The sequence below is a fragment of the Pelodiscus sinensis genome, chromosome 6, assembly GCF_052426305.1.
Source record: "Pelodiscus sinensis isolate ZL-2025 chromosome 6, ASM5242630v1, whole genome shotgun sequence".
In the NCBI taxonomy this organism is placed as follows: domain Eukaryota; kingdom Metazoa; phylum Chordata; order Testudines; family Trionychidae; genus Pelodiscus; species Pelodiscus sinensis.
In genome coordinates this window covers 106,214,153-106,235,757 of record NC_143057.1, presented here as the reverse complement: position 1 = coordinate 106,235,757, position 21,605 = coordinate 106,214,153, and the positions used below count along the sequence as shown (strand labels likewise).

Genomic DNA, 21,605 nt, shown 5'->3' with positions numbered 1-21,605 from the left:
TCCGGCTGGATCCACAGCCGACATGCAGTTAATGTAACTTTCCTCTCTACTGGGGGGGGGGAGGGGGGGAGGCGGTGGGAACAGGTAGATCCGCAGGTGACAGGCTGCTGCTGAAACTCACAAGAGATCATCTCCCCTCCCTGTCCCTGCTGCTTTTACCAGTAGACCGATAGTCCAGGATCAAAAGATCCAGTGAGTGAGCTTGCGCAAAAAACCAGAGGCAGCAGTTGAACCTAGTGAACTGGAAGGCACTGAGTCAGTCTGCCATTAGCATTGTGACCCACTGGAGAGTGCTGTTTTGACTTTTGAATATTTTTGCCCATCAGAGTGTACATAGTGATGGGAGTCAAAAGTGAATGAAGGTGCTAGTAGTAGTGGTAAGAAAACCTTAAAAAGGAAGCCTATAACCCTGACACTGAACCAGAAATTAGAAATTATAAAGATGCTAGAAAGAGGCATAAATCGGAACGTTATCATGAGTAAATTTAACGTTGGATCTTCGACAATCTATGACATAAAGAAACAGAAGGATAAATTGCGAGCATTTGTTGCTGAAAGTGAAGCACCTACTAAACGTACTGAGCTACGGCAAACTCTGAAAATGCCTAATATGGCACAGTTGGATGAAGCTTTGTTTAAGTGGTTTAGTGCAAAGCGTTCTGAAGGTAAGCAAAACAGTTTCACAGTCAAATGAACATTAGCGAATCATGTGTGTTTTCAGAAGGTTGGTTGCGTAATTTTAAGGATCGGCATGGGATCCGTAAATTAGATATCAGTGGTGAGCAAAAGTCTGGCAATCATGTAGCCGCTGAGGAGTATAGTGCTATTTTTGAGCAGTTGGTGGAGGAACACAGGTTGTCACCTTGTCAAATGTACAATGCTGATGAAACTGGCCTCTTATGGCATTGTTTGCCAAACTCTACTCTAGTTGGCGGTGGTGAAAAGGCTGCTCATGGCTTCAAAATGAAAAAAGACCGCATTACAGTTCTGGTATGCGCAAATGCATCTGGCATGCATAAACTTAAGCTTCTTGTCATAGGGAAGTACAAAAAACCAAGGGCATTTAAAACTCTTACGAGTTTGCCAGTGATTTATGAGGCACAGGGGAATGCTTGGATGACGTCAGAAATCTTTAAGGACTGGTTTTTTAATCATTTTGTGCTCGCAGTTAAGGAGAATTTTAGAAAGGAGGGTCTACCGGAGGATAGTAAAGCTGTTCTTTTGCTCGATAACTGTCGAGCACATCCGCCCGCTTCAGAGCTTGTAAGTGGAAATATCTTCGCTACATATTTGCCACCAAACGTGATGTCTTTGATCCAACCGATGGATCAAGGTGTGATACAGAACTTTAAGTGTTTCTACAGGGGGACTTTTGTCCAAAAGTTGGTAAACTCAGACTGCAGTGTTTCTGAATTTCAATCTGATTTCAACCTTAAGGACGCTGTGTATGCGGCTGCATTGGCTTGGAAAGACGTAAAGAAGGTTACTGTACGAAAATGTTGGAGGAAACTTTGGCCTAGCATCATGTTTTGTGATGATTCTTCCGATGAAGAGGAATTTTGTGGATTTAATGTTAGGCCTAAGCACATTAGTAACATACAAGAAATAACTGAAAATGTCTCTGAGACGAATGCTGTTGCAAAGCTCTCAGAAAATGACATTGAACAATGGCTTGCAATGGACAAAGACAAACCAGTTGTAGATATTTTGAGTGATGATACGATCATTGCAAGTGTTTTGAATCCACAAAAACCTCAAGAAGAAGAGGAAGTGATGGAGAGAGCAAAATATACCTGGCGAGAGACAACTGAATTTATTTCCAAATTTGTAGTATTTGCAGAGTCTTGCAGCCAATATAATGCAGCTGAAGTGATGAACCTTCATATTATTCTGAATAACTTTTATGCTAAGAAGTCACAGTCCTCTAAGCAACCTGATCTCAGGGATATGTTTGCAAGGGCACAGAAGAAAGTTCAGCCTTTTTCTTCACCACCACCACCACCAGAGCCTACTGTTGACACTCCTATAGAAGCAGAGGAGGATATTGAAGAGGGGGATGATAACAGGGATGAAGCAGCACCGATTTCATCGGATGATGAGTAATTGTACAGCATGGCAAAATAAAGTTACAGATTTAAGTTTCAGGGGTTTGTTAAAATTTGCATTTTTTTAGTGTTTAAGTGAATAATTAACAGACTGTATATATATCAGCAGTGTATATATCCGCACACCCCCACCCCACCGACCCCTACCTTCCCCTGTCCCCCCTCCTTCCGGCAGTAGAGAGGAAAGTTACATTAACTGCGTGTCGGCTGTGGATCCAGCCGGAGTGACTGTAACGGACCAGAATGTCCTGAATGCGGCTGCTTTGGCACACCCTCGCCCCCTCCTCCTCCCCCTCTCCCACCGACCCCTACCTTCCCCTGCCCCCCCCCCCCCCGGCAGTAGAGAGGAAAATTACATTAACTGCGTGTCGGCTGTGGATCCAGCCGGAGTGACTGTAACTGACCAGAACGTCTTGAATGCGGCTGCCTGCCTGCCACCGCCTCTCCTCTTCCACCGCTCGCAGGCTCTGCCTCCCTGCAGCAGGAGGGAGGGTTTGGCACACCCCCGCCCCCTCCCCCACTTCCCCTCCGATGAGACCCGCCCCTGCCAGAGTACCTCCTGATAGTCCGGCATTTCTGATAATCCGGCACCACCTGGGTCCCAAGGGTGCCGGATTATCGGAAGTCTACTGTACTAGGAATAAACTAACGTGTGGCAGTTAACTCACAACTGAGAATATTATCCTATGAATTTATATTTAATTGAGGGCACAAGGGGTTAGAATGAATTACCTGCTTGCAAATTAGCATAGCTGAGTCCTAGAATCACTATATCAACAGGAGTAGCCAGAACCAACAGATATCGCACATGAGGCTGGAAAATACCTAAGAAAAAAAGAAGAATAGTTAGAATCTATTTTAAGGCCAGTGCACCAGATTCATACTAAGATCAACATTCTTTCTGCACAAAAACCAGAAATTTACAATGGCCTGAGAGTTATTCATTTTGAAGGTCTGACAACCTGTGAAGTTCCAGAATTAGAAACTTATATACCAGTCAGATGCCCAGTTTTCCAATGCTATCTCTCATTCTCTTTCTGCTTTGACAAGTCATGAAAGACAGGCAGTCCCCGGGTTACGTACAAGATAGGGACTGTAGGTTTGTTCTTAAGTTGAATCTGTATGCAAGTCGGAACTGGCATCCAGATTCAGCCGCGGCTGAAACTGATCAGTTTTAACCGCGGCTGCATCTGGACACCAGTTCTGACTTGCATACAGATTCAACTTAAGAACCCCAGGCGTCCCCAAGTCAGCTGCTGCTGAAACTGATCAGCAGCTGATTTCAGGAAGCCCGGAGCAGAGCAACTCTGCCTCGGGCTTCCTGTAGTCAGCCGCTGGTCAGTTTCAGCAGCGGCTAGCTTGGGGACGCCTGGGGCAGAGCAGCTCGGGTGCTGCTGGGTTGGTCCAGTAGCGCCGCCGCTCCTCGGCGCTACTGGACCAACCCAGCAGCACCCCAGCTGCTCTGCCCCAGGCGTCCTGATTCAGCCACTGCTGAAACTGATCAGCAGCAGCTGAATCAGGACTCCTGGGGCAGAGTAGCTGGGGTGCTGCCGGGATGGTCCAGTAGCGCCATGGAGCGGTGCTGTGGGACCAACCGGCAGCGCTCCACCTGCTCTACCACAGGCCCCGGGCTTTGCTCCACATCTCCCTGGTCTGCTGAGGGGGGCACTAGCTGCGTCCCCCCCAGCAGACCAGAGAGACGCGGAGCAAAGCAGTGGAGGACCCGGGCCGGACCCGCTGCGCTTCCAGATCAGCTGGAAGCGCCGCGGTCCAGCCCGGGTCCTGCGCCGCTTTGCTCAGCATCTCCCTGCTCTGCAGACCAGGGAGACGCTGAGCAAAGCGGCGCAGGACCCGGGGCTGGACCCGCGGCCGCTTCCAGATCAGCTGGAAGCGCCGGGGTCAGGCCCCGGGTCCTGCACGGCTTTGTTCAGCGTCTCCCTGGTCTGCAGACCAGAGAGACGCTGAGCAAAGCGGCGCAGGACCCGGGGCCAGACCCGCGGCGCTTCCAGCTGATCTGGAAGCGGCCGCGGGTCCAGCCCCGGGTCCTGCGCCGCTTTGCTCCCCGTCTCCCTGGTCTGCTGGCTCCCGCAGCCGACCAGGGAGACGGGGAGCAGCTTTTCTCGCCCTGGAGGAGGCGGGCGGCGGGACCAGGCGTCCCACCGCTCCAGTCCTCCGGGGCGAGAAAATCCCCGTTCGTATCTGCGGATCCGACATAAGTCGGATCCGCGTAACTCGGGGACTGCCTGTACTGGATCTTAAAAATGATATTCTTATTACTATCTTCTTTTCACCTCCAACTTTGAGTCCCATCTGATGTAAGCAGCTGCGACCAAAAGAACTACTACATCTAGAAAACAGTATTCCAAGTCAGCTGAAAGAAAGGCAGAATTTACAGTTTTCAAATAGTATGAAACATTACATGCTGACTTACCAATAACTACAAGATTTCAAATATGCATGACTTTAAATTCTGACTCATTACTTATGACTTGTACATCATTCGATAATGCCTCTAGTTTAGTAAAGAAAATTAATGAGTTTTCTAAAAAGCTTTTACAGTGTTCAGCAGACACAGAATTCTGGTCACTGTCACACATTTTTTGTTACCTGTCTTTGGCTTCACAAGACCCACAGCAAGAATAGTTTCACTAAGACCATCAAAATAAGCAAGGTCTCCCCTGTCAACAAGCGAGAAAAAATTACATCAGAGCACAAAATAAAATATTTACAACAATTATGTAATAATTACTAAATATGCAGAATCTGAAACTTTTAAATTATTTTGTTACTATGCAACAATTTGAACTAATCTCCTGCATTCTAAGGGTGAAAGCGAGACCATCAGACTTGAATCGACAGAAAAAAGTCATCAAAAGAGCTATGTAATTAATCTTCTATTTGGAATGAAGTATCCAAATGTGGTTTAAATTTCAAATTTGAAATCCAACAGTATTTTTTATTCTAAGTTCCTTATTCACATAGTCTATTTTGAGATCTAGTACACCCAAAGTTAGCCCAGATATAGGTCTACAGTAGAAAGGAATTCACTGCACTATTTACAACCAACTAATTTCACAAACCAATTAGAGAGTGAGTTTGCAGAACTGGAACAATTTTGACACCCTTACCCTTGAACAAAGACAGTAACTGGTTGGTGTATTAGCAGCCAATTTCTTCCATCTTTAACATCTGCATTTCCACATTAAAAACTATGTATGGGACACATCTAGCCCACTTAATTAGCCTCATTAACATGGGTCTTAAAATTGACAGGTGGTACTTCTGCTGTTACATATATCTCTTGGTTTCTGTCATTTCCACTCCAATTCATCTGATGAAATGGATTTTACCCATGAAATCTCACAAACCTACATATTTTGGTTAGTCTCTATAGTGCCACACGACTATTTGTTGTTTTTGAAGTTACAGACTAACACAGCTATCCCTCTGAGATTTTTGAAAAAGACAATTAACTTATCTTCATAATTTTATCATAATTCAGAGATCATAATACATTTAAATCAGAAAGCTCTGATCGATCTTTATTATTCTAAACTCACATTATAAACAAAAAAATAACTGATTGTGGTAACACAATTTCTTACTACGTATGTGTTAGCCAAGTTAATTGTATTATGAGCAGATGGAGTCTAATACAAAAACATTGTTCATAAAAATTATGAACTAAAGCTCAATACAGAAACACCAACAACTTTAGGAGAGTAAAGAAGTCTAATATTAAATATATGCATTTTCTTTTTCTACCTGTTATCCTCCATACATTTAAAAAAAAAAATCCAGAACCTCAAATGATTAAAGTACCTTAAAATAAGTACACTTCTGTACTAGGGATGTAAGTGTCTAGTCAACTATCCCATAAGCAAAAGCTTTTGCTTATGGGATAGTTGACTAGTGATGTGACTAGTCGCTTCGCCCCCACTTGCTGCCTCTATCAGAGAGAGGCAACAAGGCGGGGCGGGGAGGGTAGTGGGGGAGAGCAGGAGCAGGTGCTGGCAGCACTGTCTCCATGGGAGGGCAGGGGAGATAGAGGCACAGTGGGAAACGGCATGAGTGGGATCTGAAGCAGTTTCTGCTCACGCTGCTTCTGCTGCAATTCTGCTTTTGAAATGCAAACTCCCCGCTCCCCCACACTCCCTGCTTTTGAAATGTACAAGGCTCTTGGACATTCCAAAGACTGAAGACCCGCAATCCCTGTGGGATTTCTGCTTTTGAAATGTACAAGAGCCTGACTGAGGCTCTTGTACATTTCAAAGGCTTAGGACAGGCATGTCCAAAGTCCGGCCCGCGGGCCAATTGCGGCCCGTGTTCTGGTTTAATACGGCCCCACAGGTAATTTGGCAATATCTATCTTTTATGGCCCCCAACGAATCCATATGTATTGAGATGAATACACTGTAAAATCTCAGTTCATGTCAGTTGGTCTAAATCAGTTATAAATATATTTGGACACAACATGTATACTTGGTGTTATGTTCCTGTTCATATTTTTTGAACTTAAAAGTTGACAGACAACCTTTATTACCAATAATATGTAATGTACTTTACAATGTTCCTGACATATTTCAGCTTCCTGGATTTTTTTTTCATCTGGCCTTCAGATATGAAAGGCAGAGTGATTTTACACCTGTTTAGATTTGTCATCCATGTGACGAAATGAAAAGTATGCCGTTTGCAATAAACTTTGCATAAAATAGTTAATTTGCATTTCATTTTAATGGTTCAAAGAATGTCAGGCAAAATGGTTGGCCCTCACGCATGTTCACTTCATCAAATCTGGCCCTCTTTGAAAAAAGTTTGGACACCCCTGGCTTAGGAGTTCCCCACTCCCTGTGGGTTTCCACTTTTGAACTGTAGCAAGAGCCCTATTAGGCTCTTGCTACAGTTCAAAGGCAGAGGTGCCTTTATAAACTACTTGAATAGTCAATGGAAATTGCATCAACTATTTGATTAGTTAATTAATCTAAATTTAACATCCCTAGTCTGTGCTAAAACAAATCACTCCCCTTATAGCCATCAGTTAATTCAGATTTAAGACCATATATACCTTTAGAAATTTTTTCTCTACATACCCATCTTCATAATTCCACATAAAAATGTCACTGTCAATGGTCAGCCATGCCCTGCTGATATCTGGAAATACTCCCATCATACAATTACATTGCATATCTGAATTACAACAGATGTAAGGAATAATATACTCAGGCTAGCCAAGACAAAATCCCTATGTCACTATTTTAAAGTTGTAAGAATATGCACAGATACTAGTTAAAGAAGTTCTGTATGTGTGTAAAAGGCACATTTTGACAAATGTGAAAAAATAAACAAAAACTATCTTTACAAGAAATCAGATACAGATTTTAGGGGAAATTTCCTTGGTATTAACTGTGCACTTCCCAAAGCCATGATCTCATATTTTAGCTTTCTCTAGCCCTGCTTTGTTTGAAGATATTGAATATCAAACACATGAAACATAATACCAGTAATACCAATTGAAGTTCCTCTTATGCCATAAAAAGATTATGCTTCATGTTGTACAAACCAATAACTAATATTTATACAACTAACACTGCTGACGCTCGGGCAGAATCAAATGTTCAGTTGGTAAAAAGAAAAAAGGCACTACTTAGTATCCCTATTACCAGAGCTCGCCGAACCGCGGCGAGCCCCGCTCGCCAGCTGCACTGTCCAGCGATCTGTGCATGCGCAGATCGCCAGAACCTGGCTCTTGCGGGTTACAATCTACTCGCCATGGGCGAGTAGATTGTATAATTTGTCGAGCCCTGCCTATTACTCACATGAGTATTAAAATTGAACACTCCATTAGAAGCGATAATTATTGTTTATCAAGGCCTACCTCCACCCTACCTATCATTTCTAATTCACAAACAAAAAGTAAAATACTGCTTCTGAGCAGAACAATGATGCCACAAATTTTTGCTTATTTCCATGCTGCAACTCATGTTTGAAAGTTCTATATAAATGTCTACAAAGCTTCCTCATTTTCCACCTTCAAAACCTTACAACTGTCCTTTGATGTGCTGGTGCCTACAAAACACTTGACAGCAGTTAGGCTATGTCTCCACAGCAGCTTTATTTCAGAAGAATGTCAGTTATTCTGAAATAATGTAGTGTGCATCTACACAGCAAGCACATTATTTTGAAATAAATGCAAAATAATGGGCTTCTTACTCCAACTTCTGTAAAACTCAATGTATCAGGAGTAAGGGAAGTCAGGGGAAGAGTGCTCTATTTTGAAATAACAGCTGTGTTGACAGTGCCAAAAGTCAAAATAAGCTATTGCGACTTAAACTATGCAATTAGCGTTGCTCAAGTTGCGTAGCTTATTTCGAGTGTAGCCCTGCTATGTAGATGTGCCTTTAGTGTGCTGAGACTGTTGCACATCACGCTAATACACTCACAACACACAATCTCACACAAACCAAAATCTGATACAGTGCCCCAGGTGAGCCAGAAGTATCCAGAGGGCTGCGGAATGGCCCTGGGCTTTGGCAAGATGTAGACCTCATGTGACAGCATGGAGCCAGAATTTAGCTGCCGGGTAAGCACCATGTGACATGCATGGCACAGAAGTAGGCAACATCCAAAAATATTTTAATGACTGGTATTCTATTTTTAACACTGCAATTAATCACAACTATTTTTAAATCTGACATGTTTTTTTAAATTGTTTGACAACCCTAAAAACACTTCGTTATTCCACTTGATGTTAAAAACATTTAAATTTTACCAGTAACTTATGAAGACCCCTTTAAATGTATTAAGATCATTATGATAATAATACCCAACTGGCATTGAGTATCAAAATTACACGTAGTTGCTGATTGCCGAAATAACTTTACCTCTTAAGAGTCCTATGGACTCCAATGACGGATAAGAATACATCCAGGGAAAGCTACTTGAAGAATCTTGGTCAAAATATTATGAAATAACAAACATTCATTTATAACATTATTATACACACAAAGAAATATGTGGTTTTTATTAGGATACGTCCAAATTGCTCCACTAGCTCAGGAGGAAGTGGGACTCTGCGGATTGAACTTATCTCTGGAAGATTGGGTATTGAGAGCAAACCAGGTCCTTGCAAAGGATAATCCATATCTGACATACCAGAAACTGTGGGACTACCTGCAATTAAAAAAAGGAAATACACTTTAAAATGTCATATGTAAAACAAGATATCAGCCAAAAAATAACACGTACATGATAATAGATTTCCCCTGCCCCAATATCTGAATTAGCAAGCATTCATATTTATTAAATCTAAATTAGACTAGTATAAATTCCTCTTAATTTTGGTGGATTATTTCAGATAAATGGACAAACTATAAAGTTCTCAAACCACAGCACTACGAGTACAACAGCTCATTCAAAATATGTATAAAGCATTTTTAAATGAGTGACTTTTCACAATTTTAAAAGCAAGTCTTTAAAGCCTTATCTCGAATATAAACTTTATATAAAGAAAACAAATACAACATTCACTGTACTCCTAAAATTGGTGGATTGGCTTTAAAAATCTAATAAATATGCTTATAGCACCTTCCATCCTAAAGGCTCTCAATAACTGTTCACATACTACAGTGGTATAATACAAGTGAAATACAGTCCCCTCTATTTATTATAAATACTCAAGTTTACATTTGAAATATTGTTTTTCCTGGCAACAAAAGCAAGTTAGGCTGAAGTCAACAAGAGTCTCTTTTGTGAGAAGAATCTTATCAGGCCAAGAAAAATGATTCTCTATTAAGCTTCGTAAACATGGTCTTGCTTTTCCTTTGGTTACCTATTTGACAGTTCACTAACTTCTGACATGTTTTCATTTTAAAATTGTTGTACATTAGTTTATGCTCTATGTTAGTGAAACAAGTTTTCAAAAAGTGTGTTCTTAAAGAGTAAAAAAGATGTGTATCATCTGCCTATGCACAAAAAGTGGAAAGATCATGGCCTTTTTTATTTGATTACCCTCTTTGGAGGCATTTACTCCTTTTTTTACTGGAATCAATCCCAGTGCCATTACTTACTATAGGATCATTTAAAAGTATTGATAGGGCTGTGTCAAGACTGGCAAGTTTTTCCGCAAAATCATCTGCTTTTGCGGAAAAACTTGTCAACTGTCTACACTGGCCGCTTGAATTTCCGCAAGATCACTGGCGATCTCGTGTAAGATCGTCAGTGTTCTTGCGGAAATACTGTGCTGCTCCCGTTCGGGCAAAAGCCTTCTTGCGCAAATCATTTGCGCAAGAGGGCCAGTGTAGACAGCACAGTACTGTTTTGCGCAAAAAAGCCCCGATGGCTAAAATAGCGATCGAGGCTTTTTTGTGCAAAACCGTGTCTAGATTGGCGCGGACCCTTTTCCGCAAAAAGTGCTTTTGCGGAAAAGCGTCCATGCCAATCTAGATGCTCTTTTCCGAAAATGCTTTTAACGGAAAACTTTTCCGTTAAAAGCATTTCTGGAAAATCATGCCAGTGTAGACGTAGCGAGAGTGTTTTAACTTAATTAATATACTGACCTCCTGACAAGGTAGAAATATAACTCATCAAAGGTAACTGAACTGAAACACAAAAGGAGGCAAATTCTCAACATACATGGAGAATATATGGGCAATCAACAAGGTAACTTTAAGGCAACCGTTCAGGAATTATTTGGCAATTTCTTAGTGTCAGTGCTATCCTTAATCACCTGTGGACAATAAAGAAGCTCATAGGATATATCTACAATGCAACAGAATACCCTACATCAACTGACATCGGCTCATAGTGCTTGGGCTATAGCTACAGGGCTATAAAGGTGCAAGGCATATGCTGTTCAGGCTCTGGCTCAGACACCACGCAATGAGCGAGCCCAGGCAAAGCATTTCCACAACCATAATCTGAACGACTCCTCACAGGGGCTGGGGACCCTGGAGTTGCCAGTGCTCCACGCGCTGCCGGTCTGGCTAGGAAGTGTCTGCCCGTGGGGCGCTAGTGCCAGGAAGAAGGCAGCAGAGGCGCGCACAGGGGGAGGGCGCTGGCGCTCTGGCACGGCTGCCCCCAAGCAGATCGCCCCCCCCCGCCACGAAGAAGGCCTAGGGGTAGCGCGCGGACACCGAGTCCCGAGGGGGATGAGCCGGGTGCGCCGACCCGTCCGTGGAGGGGAGGGGGAAGCGCTGGGCTGGGGACCCGAGCGGCGAGCGGGCCCGCAGGGCTCCTCACCGGGCGCCGGCACCGCCAGCAGCTCGGACAGGTCGGGGTAGCAGCGATCATCCTGGATCTGACGGTCGATGATGCGGCCCGCGTTCTCCAGCGCCTCCTGCAAGGCCGGGGTGGCCGGGCTCATGGCCACGGGCATCGCGAGTAGCGGCCTGAGACAGGGACAGGACCGCGCCAAACCCCAACAGCCAGCGCGGCGGAGCGTCTGACGCACTTCCGCCTCACGGACACTCACTTCCGGTGGGGGGGGGGCGCCCCGCAGGCAAGGGTTAAGTTTAAATTGGTGGCCGCGGAGCCGAGTGGGCAGTCGAAGATCCGGCGATGGAAGCAGAGGAGGCCGGTGGGGCGGCCGAGGCGTCCCGTGAGTGGGGAAGGCGGAGGAGGACGCCCCGAGAGCCCAGGGCGGGGGGAGCAGGGCTCGGGAACTCTCATCCTCTTGGGTCGCGTTGTCCCCCGATGCCCACCTGCGCTTAGACCCCGCGACGGGCTCCCCCGCGGCGTCACTGGGCCTTCCTCCGCCCCGTGGCTCTCCCGCAGATGTGCCCCGGCTCTCAGCCGGAAGGCTGAGCTGTGCTCAACCGGGAGAGGTGTCAGGAGTCCGCAGTGTATTGTTCGTACCTGCTGAAGTACGCGGCTTGGAGGCTTTAAGGTGCGGCCACATGGCTGTTATTTCTATCGCTCGTGCTAGGAGATTGGAACCCTGTGGTGCCAGGCACTCTGCATACCCACAACAAGACGTTTTCTTTAGCCTACTTTTCAGTACTCGTGCTAAGAGATGAGCAAGGGACTCTCATCCCTTGTGTTGTTTGTGAGCAAACTAAGGCACTGAGAAATTAATCAACTTGTCCATAGGCCCCTACGAAGTTCACGGCCATGACAAATTCATCCTGCGCTGTGAAATCTGTTCTTCTGTGTGTTCCCATCTTCCCTCTCTTCTCCTACATATTACATGTTTTTCATAGGAGAGACCAGTGTTCCTCAACTTGGTGGCCCTCGCACAAAAAGGAGTTGTTGTAAGGCAGTGTTCCTTAAACTTTTTGAGACCACAGAACGCTGAACAATAATATATATTTTTTTAATGCGGAACACCTATGAACATTTTCTTCAAAAAAAATTGTTGTCAGACAGAAGAAGACAAAAACAAAGAAGAGTTCGCAGCACACCTGTGAGTTGTTCACGGAACACCAGTGTTTTGCGGAACATAGTTTAAGAAACACTGCTGTAAGAGTTCACAATGTGGGGCGGGGGGTGAGTTTAGAGTTTTGAGACTCTTATTTCTGCATGGCTTTCAGATCTGGGCTGCTGGAGAGCAGCAGCTGTGAGCAGCAGCCCATGAGTAAAGGTGGCACTACTATGCCATACTACTTTTAATTCTGTAATCCCATCTTCAGAGGTGGGTGTCAAGCAGCAGTGCAGAAAGGATGGTAGTATTTTACCATGCCATCCTTATCTCTCCAATGGGGCGCTTGGCCTGCAGCCACCGTTCTACAGCTGACAAGTTCTGAAGGCAGCGCAGCAGAAGTATGGGTAGCAGTGTTGTTGTTCTCCTTCCTCTTCCCCTCCCCCCTGCCTCATAATAACCCAGAGGACCTGTCTCTTCTTCCCCCACACAATTCCTTTGAGTCAGATTCCCTAAAATTACACAATTGTGAAAGTTCAGGTTTAAATAGTTGAAATAATAGTTTACTGCTTTTTAAAAACCTATGAAATTGACCAACTGGACCATACATCTGGTGGGGCCCTAAGTCATGCATGACGTCTGTGGCAGAGCTGGGAACTGATTTTACATTTCCTGAATCACAAGTTAATGCCTTAATTCCAAGACTATTCTTCCCTTAACTAGAAGATGATAAATGGGAAAAAGTTAACACAGGGCTATGAAACTGTGGGACTCTTATCAAAGGAATTATAATACATTAATTAAGACATAAGTAAGCTTTGAAAAATTCTAACTTTGAGAGCTAAGTGCTATCTAGGGATGTAATACTGTAATTGATTAACTGATAAGCAAAAGCTTATTGGTTAATGCTATAGAGACTACTTTCATTCCCCACCTCCCATGCCAGTACATTTTTAGAAGGGTGGCCAGCAGCCCGGATCAGTCCTGGCTTGTGACTGTCCAGGACCTACCCCTTGCTGTGGCTCTGCCTTTAAAGTGTATTAGGAGCTAGGTGAGCAGGCAGCTTGGCTCAGTTCCGGCTCATCCTGGGTCCAGTAGCTCAGCTCCACCCCGCCTGGACAGGATCTGCTGCCATTTTGCGCTGCTGGCTCTGTATCATAGGTAGAAGCATGGGGAAACAGGCAGCCGTTCTACGAGAGGAGATGACTTTTAAACTGGCTCCCCTCATGGACCAGCTCCCACCTGGCACCCTGCACTGTTGCTTCTGATACAGAGGCAGCAGCATGGGTTAGCAGGGTGTCCCTTAGGAGTGGGGCTGGAGAGCACTGGCTCCTGGCCCTGCCCCTGCAGACTATAGAATAGTCGAGTAACCAATAAGAATTCATGCGGTTACTTGTCTATTCAGTTAACTGATATTTAACATTCCTAGTGCTATCGTAATAATTGGGTCTAGAAATTAATCTTAATTATAAGCAAAACTTTAAAAAGTGATAAGTTTTTGAGGTCTTTTTAAAAAAATCACAGTTAAAAAATTATGGGGGGGTGGAGGGGAAGGAGGATATGAACATTCTAAATTGTACTTAAAATGAAAGTCTTAATACTGTACTTGATATTTCAAATATTTTAGCTGTTTCTCTTTTTCCAGTATCTAAATGAAAGGTTAAAATTTTTAATATTTGCTATTGTACTAATCAGGCTAAGTTCTTTGTGTACCAACTCCTAAAACTGTTTAATGTGGGATGATGACTCTAAACATTAGATGATGACCCTCTAATTTTTCCTACACATGCAGAATGAATTTTGTATTGTGCACCAGTATGGTGGTGATATCTGACACATCTCCTTCTTACTGGTGCATGTAACACAACTGTGGAGGAGAGAGGTGGGCTGAGAAGTTAAGCCCGTGGGAGAGTTCAGAGAGTTGGAATGCACTGGGGTGTACACTAGGGTAGGGCTGAGGATGAGGGGCTCAGGGCTGGGTCAGAAGTTTGGAGTTAAAGTGAGGGCTTCAACTCACCTCTTTCTGTCAACACATTTCTCCCTCTTTCTGTCAACACATTGGTACATTAAGGGCTGTTAGGTCTTGTACAATGTTAATTCCCTCCATCTTCTCCTTGACCAGTCACAGTGTTGGAAACTGTAAGGATGTCTTCCAAGAGATGCTCAGTTTGTCAGTCTTCCTAACATGTCCTGCCCACTGAAATTTTTGGGCTTTCACTACATCTCCTATACTTGGCATCTGTCTCCCTTAAACTCTATTGGAAATCTTAGACCATACACTTTATAACCCAGTCCCTTTGAACACAGACCTGGTCTGCTCAGGTAGACCTAGTTACATCTCTCAGGACTGTGAAAAATTTGATGCCCGGTACTATGTAGTTTTGATGACCCACTCCCCAGTTTATTCACAGCTAAGAGGATGGAAGAATTTGTCTGAGCTAGCTGGTGCCTCAGAGAATCATTGTAGTATCTGTTAGAGTGCAAGTTTCCCAAATCTTGAACCTATATTTGTACCTTTGTTAGCTGGAAACATTTAGATTGAGTTCTCTTCAGCTAGCCCAGCTTCAGAACCTGATTAGGGAGGATGATGCCAAGGACTTGTAAATGCAGGAGTTATATTGGGGAAGGGGTATTATAAAGGATAACTTGGGGACATGGAGGGGGTAATGAGTTTGGCTGGGTAAACAGCAGCCTGCTTGGGTGCTATCGCAAAGGCAGAGATTGTAGTCCATCGAGCACTGTCTCTGTGGCTGTGACATTGTGTGCAGCTGTTTCTTCAGTAGAGCTGCTTCTCAAGGGCTAAGGCTTAGGAGAGCAATGTTCCTGCTAATCTTTTCAATTCATGTGCAGATTTTTTTTTCCATCCATGAGCAGAATGCATTTATGTGCACCACTAGGAGAAACATGAACCTAGCTAACCTAGCTGTGGACACTGCTAATCAGTTGGGCATCATTTAAATCTTGCCTGAGCAGTTACACAAGTGCACAACTCACAGGGACTGCTGTGAGAGTCCTTTGGTGCTTTTGGAAGTCTCTGGCTACGTCTACACTGGCCCCTTTTTCAAAGGAGGAAGTAGGAATAAGAGATCCTCCGGAATAGGGCTTTATTCCGGAGGATCGGGCCAGTCTCAACGCTTTTTTTCCGGCTTTTCCCCAAGCCAGAAAAAAAGCGGCGGACATGTTTATTTAAATCCGCGAGGGATATTTAAATCCCCCGCGGATTTCCCTATTCCCACTTTCAAAATTAGCATGCCCCTTCCGAAAAAGGGGCCAGTGTAGACGTAGCCTCTGTGTATGGTGGCTGGGCCAATCAACTCCTGGCAGATCTCCTCTTCATGTGCTGCTGGTGGCAGTGGCTCCTGTTTTGATTCCTAGTGCATCTTCAATCCTGCAACAAGGAGTAGCTAGGAGCAGATGCCAAGGAGTGACTGCTATGGGAGAGGTGCCAGAACGGTGGGTGCTAAACATAGCTGATGCTAATCACTCTATTCCCTTATAGATGTGGAATTGGTGACAGGACTTGATCCGGAGCTCGCATCCACGATGGGCTTCTCTGGCTTTGGTGAGTCCAGGGCTTCTGGGAAGAGCAAAGAAGGCTCTGTCTGTGTGTTGGAGAGATGCACCTTGTACACTGGGGTGATTCTGTGCCGAAATGGTGAAGGGAGCAGTAGTCTGAAGTGTGAGTCTGTGGGCTGGGGTGTCACTATCCAAAGCAGGAAACGCTTGGGTACCCACTGGAGTACAGTGAACCCTCGCTACTTCGCGGTTCGACTATCGCGGATTCACGACTTCGCGGACTTTTTTCATTACATTATGAATCCGCGATGGTCGAACCGCGAAGTAGCGGTTACCAAAACTTTAAAAAGCCTCCGGGGAAGCCGGCGGGGGGGCATCCCAGGCGCGCCTGGGCTGCTCCCCCGCCGGAGCCCCTCCGCGGCTTTCAAAGCCTCCGGGGAAGCCGGCGGGGGGGCATCCCAGGCGCGCCTGGGCTGCTCCCCCGCCGGAGCCCCTCCGCGGCTTTCAAAGCCTCGGGGGAAGCCGGCGGGGGGGCATCCCAGGCGCGCCTGGGCTGCTCCCCCGCCGGAGCCCCTCCGCGGCTTTCAAAGCCTCGGGGGAAGCCGGCGGGGGGGGGGGGCATCCCAGGCGCGCCTGGGCTGCTCCCCCGCCGGAGCCCCTCCGCGGCTTTGAAAGCCTCGGGGGAAGCCGGCGGGGGGGGGGCATCCCAGGCGCGCCTGGGCTGCTCCCCCGCCGGAGCCCCTCCGCGGCTTTGAAAGCCGCGGAGGGGCTCCGGCGGGGGAGCAGCCCAGGCGCGCCTGGGATGCCCCCCCCGCCGGCTTCCCCCGAGGCTTTGAAAGCCGCGGAGGGGCTCCGGCGGGGGAGCAGCCCAGGCGCGCCTGGGATGCCCCCCCCGCCGGCTTCCCCCGAGGCTTTGAAAGCCGCGGAGGGGCTCCGGCGGGGGAGCAGCCCAGGCGCGCCTGGGATGCCCCCCCCGCCGGCTTCCCCCGAGGCTTTGAAAGCCGCGGAGGGGCTCCGGCGGGGGAGCAGCCCAGGCGCGCCTGGGATGCCCCCCCCGCCGGCTTCCCCCGAGGCTTTGAAAGCCGCGGAGGGGCTCCGGCGGGGGAGCAGCCCAGGCGCGCCTGGGATGCCCCCCCCGCTGGCTTCCCCCGAGGCTTTGAAAGCCGCGGAGGGGCTCCGGCGGGGGAGCAGCCCAGGCGCGCCTGGGATGCCCCCCCCGCCGGCTTCCCCCGAGGCTTTGAAAGCCGCGGAGGGGCTCCGGCGGGGGAGCAGCCCAGGCGCGCCTGGGATGCCCCCCCCGCCGGCTTCCCCCGAGGCTTTGAAAGCCGCGGAGGGGCTCCGGCGGGGGAGCAGCCCAGGCGCGCCTGGGATGCCCCCCCCCCCCCCGCCCCCCCCGCCGGCTTCCCCCGAGGCTTTGAGGATCCTACTTCTACTTCGCGGATTTTCATCTATCGCGGTAGGGTTTGGAACCTATCTACCGCGATAAACGAGGGTTCACTGTAGAATTAATTTGTTGAGGTGAAGCTTAACATTGAAGCTTGTGTGTTCTTTTCCCGATTTTATAGTATGGGTTCTGATTTAGAACACAGTAAAATGCTTCTAAGAAGGTTTTGTTAAATATTTTTGGATTTAACTAGTTGACCGTACATTTGAAAATACAATGGAAAAAGCATAGTGGCACATGCCATCCAATTTACAGCAATCACAGTAACTATAAATTGTGTGGGAGAGGGAGAGGGGGGAGAGAGAGATCTCCCCCCTCCCTCGGCATGAATGGCAGTGAGGTGTCCTATTGCCATTTATGAAATAGCCCCAGTGGAAAACATTTTCATCAGAAATTTTAATTGGAGATTATCTGAGTTACTCTTGTCACCTACTCATTTTAGTCTTCTAGAGTTCATGTTAACTGGCAAAAACTAGGTCTAAATCAAAGTTTCTCTTCCCCTCATCTTAGGAAAGAAGGCTCGAACATTTGACTTGGAAGCAATGTTTGAGCAAACTCGAAGAACTGCAGTAGAAAGAAGTAGAAAGATGCTTGGTAAGATAGGTGAATCTCCTTTGCTTGTGTTTTTGACAAAAGGCTAAAACATAATAATCGAACACGTGCTTTTAATACTTGCCTTGTTGGCAAGTTGGAGAACATTTTTTAACATGTTTTATCCTTGTGTAGACTATGCTGTAGTGGGGCTGGATCATGCTGGGATGATCTACCAGGACTTTTGCAGCATGAAGAATACCATTTTATTCTCAAAATGGCATCCCCTATATAGCATGGGGTGTGTGCATGGTCATGCTACGTCAAAGTCTCCATTTGGTAGAGCAAAATGGAATCTGCATAGCATGTGTAAATGCACAGTCACAATGTAAGGGCATTGCAGTAGCAGTGCCTTGAGGACCACACTAATGAGCATAGACAAGTTGTAAATGGTTTGGGATATGCTTACTTGTGAGTTGCCTCTCTTTCCCCAGGCCACACCTTTGCAGTTTAGGTCAGCAAAGTTCCTGAAGTTGGAGCCCCCTTATTAGAAACATAAGGGAACTGTTTGCAGGTCATTATCCTGGGCTACCTTTCAACCTTGGGATTTGTTCCCTTAAACGTTTGGGCTATGTCTACACTGGTGCGATCTTGTGCCAGAGATATGCACTTGAAGGGATGGGTTGATGGGTATCTGATTTGATTAGTATGGTCCTGATTCTGTTCTGAAAGCCATGTGAGTACACTCCTGTACAGATGCCTCTTGGCTTTATGAGGCTTTGCACGTTTACAGGAATATGTGTCTTGTTCTTAATTCAGGTTTGGGGTTGAAGTTTGTTGTAAATGATCTATTTACTTGCTGATGCCAGGAACACTTTGATATTATAAAAAACAGTTATGTAAGGGGGCCAGAGCATGAAGCACCTTTTGTTAATGTTCAGTACATCTAGCTAAATACAATTCTGCTTCTGTGTTGGAAGGTGTGATGTTGGCAGACCATGTGTGAGCTCATGCCAATGCTCCCATGTGAGATTACCCTGGGTACAATCTCGAACTCCTCCCCCCCCCCCCCCCCCCCGTTGTCTTTTACATGCTTCATTGTGAGAGCAACTACTCGTGGTTTGCTCTCAAACAGCCCCCAGCATGCAAAATATTCTGAGCGTTGGTGAATTACACAGCAGAGGGACACCAGCTACTCCTGGGAGGATTCTGCGTGCCTGCATAAAACATTCACTCTCTGCAGAATTCATAGAATCATAGGACTGGAAGGGACCTCAAGAGGTCATCTAGTCCAGCCCCCCGCCCTCAAGGCAGGACCAAGCTCCACCTACACCATCCCTGACAGATGTCTATCTAACCTGTTCTTAAATATCTCCAGAGAGGGAGATTCCACCACCTCCCTTGGCAATTTATTCCAATATTTGACCACCCTGACAGTTAGGAATTTTTTCCTAATGTCCAATCTAAACCTCCCCTGCTGCACTTTAAGCCCATTACTCCTTGTCCTGTCCTCAGAAACCAAGAGGAACAAATTTTCTCCTTCCTCCTTGTGACACCCTTTTAGATATTTGAAAACCGCTATCATGTCCCCCCTTAATCTTCTTTTTTCCAAACTAAACAAGCCCAGTTCATGAAGCCTGGCTTCATAGGTCATATTCTCTAAACCTTTAATCATTCTTGTCGCTCTTCTCTGTACCCTTTCCAATTTCTCCACATCTTTCTTGAAATGTGGCGCCCAGAACTGGACACAGTACTCCAGCTGAGGCCTAACTAGTGCAGAGTAGAGCGGCAGAATGACTTCACGAGTTTTGCTTACAACACACCTGTTGATACAACCTAGAATCATATTTGCTTTTTTTGCAACAGCATCACACTGTTGACTCATATTCAACTTGTGGTCCACTATGACCCCTAGATCCCTTTCCGCCATGCTTCTTCCTAGACAGTCGCTTCTCATCTTGTATGTATGGAACTGATTGTTCCTTCCTAAGTGGAGCACTTTGCATTTCTCTTTATTAAACCTCATCCTGTTTACCTCTGACCATTTCTCTAACTTGCTAAGGTCATTTTGAATTATGTCCCTATCCTCCAAAGAAGTCGCAACCCCACCCAGTTTGGTATCATCTGCAAACTTAATAAGCGTACTCTCTATCCCAATATCTACATCATTGATGAAGATATTGAACAGTACGGGTCCCAAAACAGACCCTTGAGGAACTCCACTTGTTATCCCTTTCCAGCAGGATTTAGAACCGTTAACAACCACTCTCTGACTACGGTTATCCAGCCAATTATGCACCCACCTTATCGTGGCCCTATCTAAGTTATATTTGCCTAGTTTATCAATAAGAATATCATGCGAGACCGTATCAAATGCCTTACTAAAGTCTAGGTATATGACATCCACCGCTTCTCCCTTATCCACAAGGCTCGTTATCTTATCAAAGAAAGCTATCAGATTAGTTTGGCATGACTTGTTCTTCACAAACCCATGCTGGCTATTCCCTATCACTTTATGGCTTCCCTTTGCTTCTCTGCCACTTTCTGAAGGAGTGTGGGGGATAATGACAACCCTGGGTGCAGTTGGGGAGGGGGATTGTCCCCCCGCAACAGAAGTGAGGAGGTACATGTGATTAATATCCTTTCTGGAGAAGAAAAGTGTAGATTTCTTACCTCCCCCTCCAATTTCTCCATGAGCCCCATGAGTTTTGTTGTATAGAGAGACTCCCTTAAGGAGGGAAAACAAAGACACCCTGATGAAGTTTTTCAAGCAGGTACTTGTGTACACAAACTATGCTGTAATTGAAAGGGACTAATATAGGACAGTTTGGGCTAGTTAAGAGTTTGAGCCTTATCTAAATAGAAAACTTAATGTTCTAATCGACCACTCTCCCCGTTAATATAGCTGCACCACTCCATAAGGACCAATTTGAGACTGTTATTTGGAGTCTAGCTGTACAGTAGTGTGACATGGTGATAGTCCATGTCAAGAATAAGGAAAATGTAATGGCAGATGACTTCTCAAGAAGACGGGAACAGTGCGGTGTAAGTGATAGCGTTTCTTACACCATTTTTCCATTGAGGGCATGACACTGGCAGACCAGGAGCCAGCTCATGCCAAGGTTCCCATGTTTCAGTTGAATGCTGACAAAATACATAGCTGGAATGAGTCTGACTCATCACTATGTTAGAATTGTTAAAACAAATGTCAAGAACTCATATTTAAAGAATTGCAAGGGATCTTCTTGGTAATATCATTATTGTATTATATGCATATAATATATGGTATGCGTGCACTCCTATACACACACTCACGCTCTGTCTTGTCATTCCTTAGTTGCCAACTTATTGCTCCCCTTATTGCACTGGCCAGGTGAGTTAGATAAGTGAGGACCTAGGCTTCTGTCAATCTGGATCAATGCTCCAATGTTGACAAGACCTGGAGTGCCATGTAAGACGCCTCACGTTTATAGGAGCTTCACTCTCATGTAAATCTGTGCACTTCAGTTCTTAATTAGATCTGTGGTGCCTTCTTATGGATGTTATCCCCAGTGCTACCACATTTATCTTGAAAGAGAGTGTTGGCTTTTAATTCCTAGTTTGCTTCAAGAGAGGGTACTTGCTTGTGACTCTAAGGCAGTCCATATGTCTGATC

General features: G+C 45.9%; 2 protein-coding genes across 5 annotated transcripts in view; one reads left to right on the top strand and one right to left on the bottom strand.

Moving 5' to 3' along the window:
* Positions 1–11,553, bottom strand: part of NUP155 (nucleoporin 155) — a 64,439-nt gene extending 52,886 nt beyond the window's left edge. The window contains exons 1-6 of one of the 3 annotated variants that reach the window (XM_089779413.1): positions 11,343–11,553; positions 10,661–10,702; positions 9,138–9,275; positions 7,196–7,292; positions 4,713–4,783; positions 2,838–2,930 (exon numbers count right to left, since the gene is read on the bottom strand). In XM_089779413.1, the coding sequence (XP_089635539.1) occupies positions 2,838–2,930; positions 4,713–4,783; positions 7,196–7,292; positions 9,138–9,275; positions 10,661–10,702; positions 11,343–11,478 (577 nt within the window). In that variant the 5' untranslated portion in view covers positions 11,479–11,553. Of the gene's footprint in view, positions 1–2,837; positions 2,931–4,712; positions 4,784–7,170; positions 7,293–9,137; positions 9,276–10,660; positions 10,703–11,342 lie in introns of those variants that run through there. The other 2 variants (XM_006139464.5, XM_025179671.3) reach the window with 2 other exon arrangements.
* The window catches only part of WDR70 (WD repeat domain 70), a 269,386-nt gene continuing 259,324 nt past the window's right edge, over positions 11,544–21,605 (top strand). Inside the window, exons 1-3 of one of the 2 annotated variants that reach the window (XM_006139468.5) lie at positions 11,544–11,700; positions 15,959–16,021; positions 17,930–18,013. In XM_006139468.5, the coding sequence (XP_006139530.3) occupies positions 11,661–11,700; positions 15,959–16,021; positions 17,930–18,013 (187 nt within the window). In that variant the 5' untranslated portion in view covers positions 11,544–11,660. The other variant, XM_006139470.5, reaches the window with a different exon arrangement.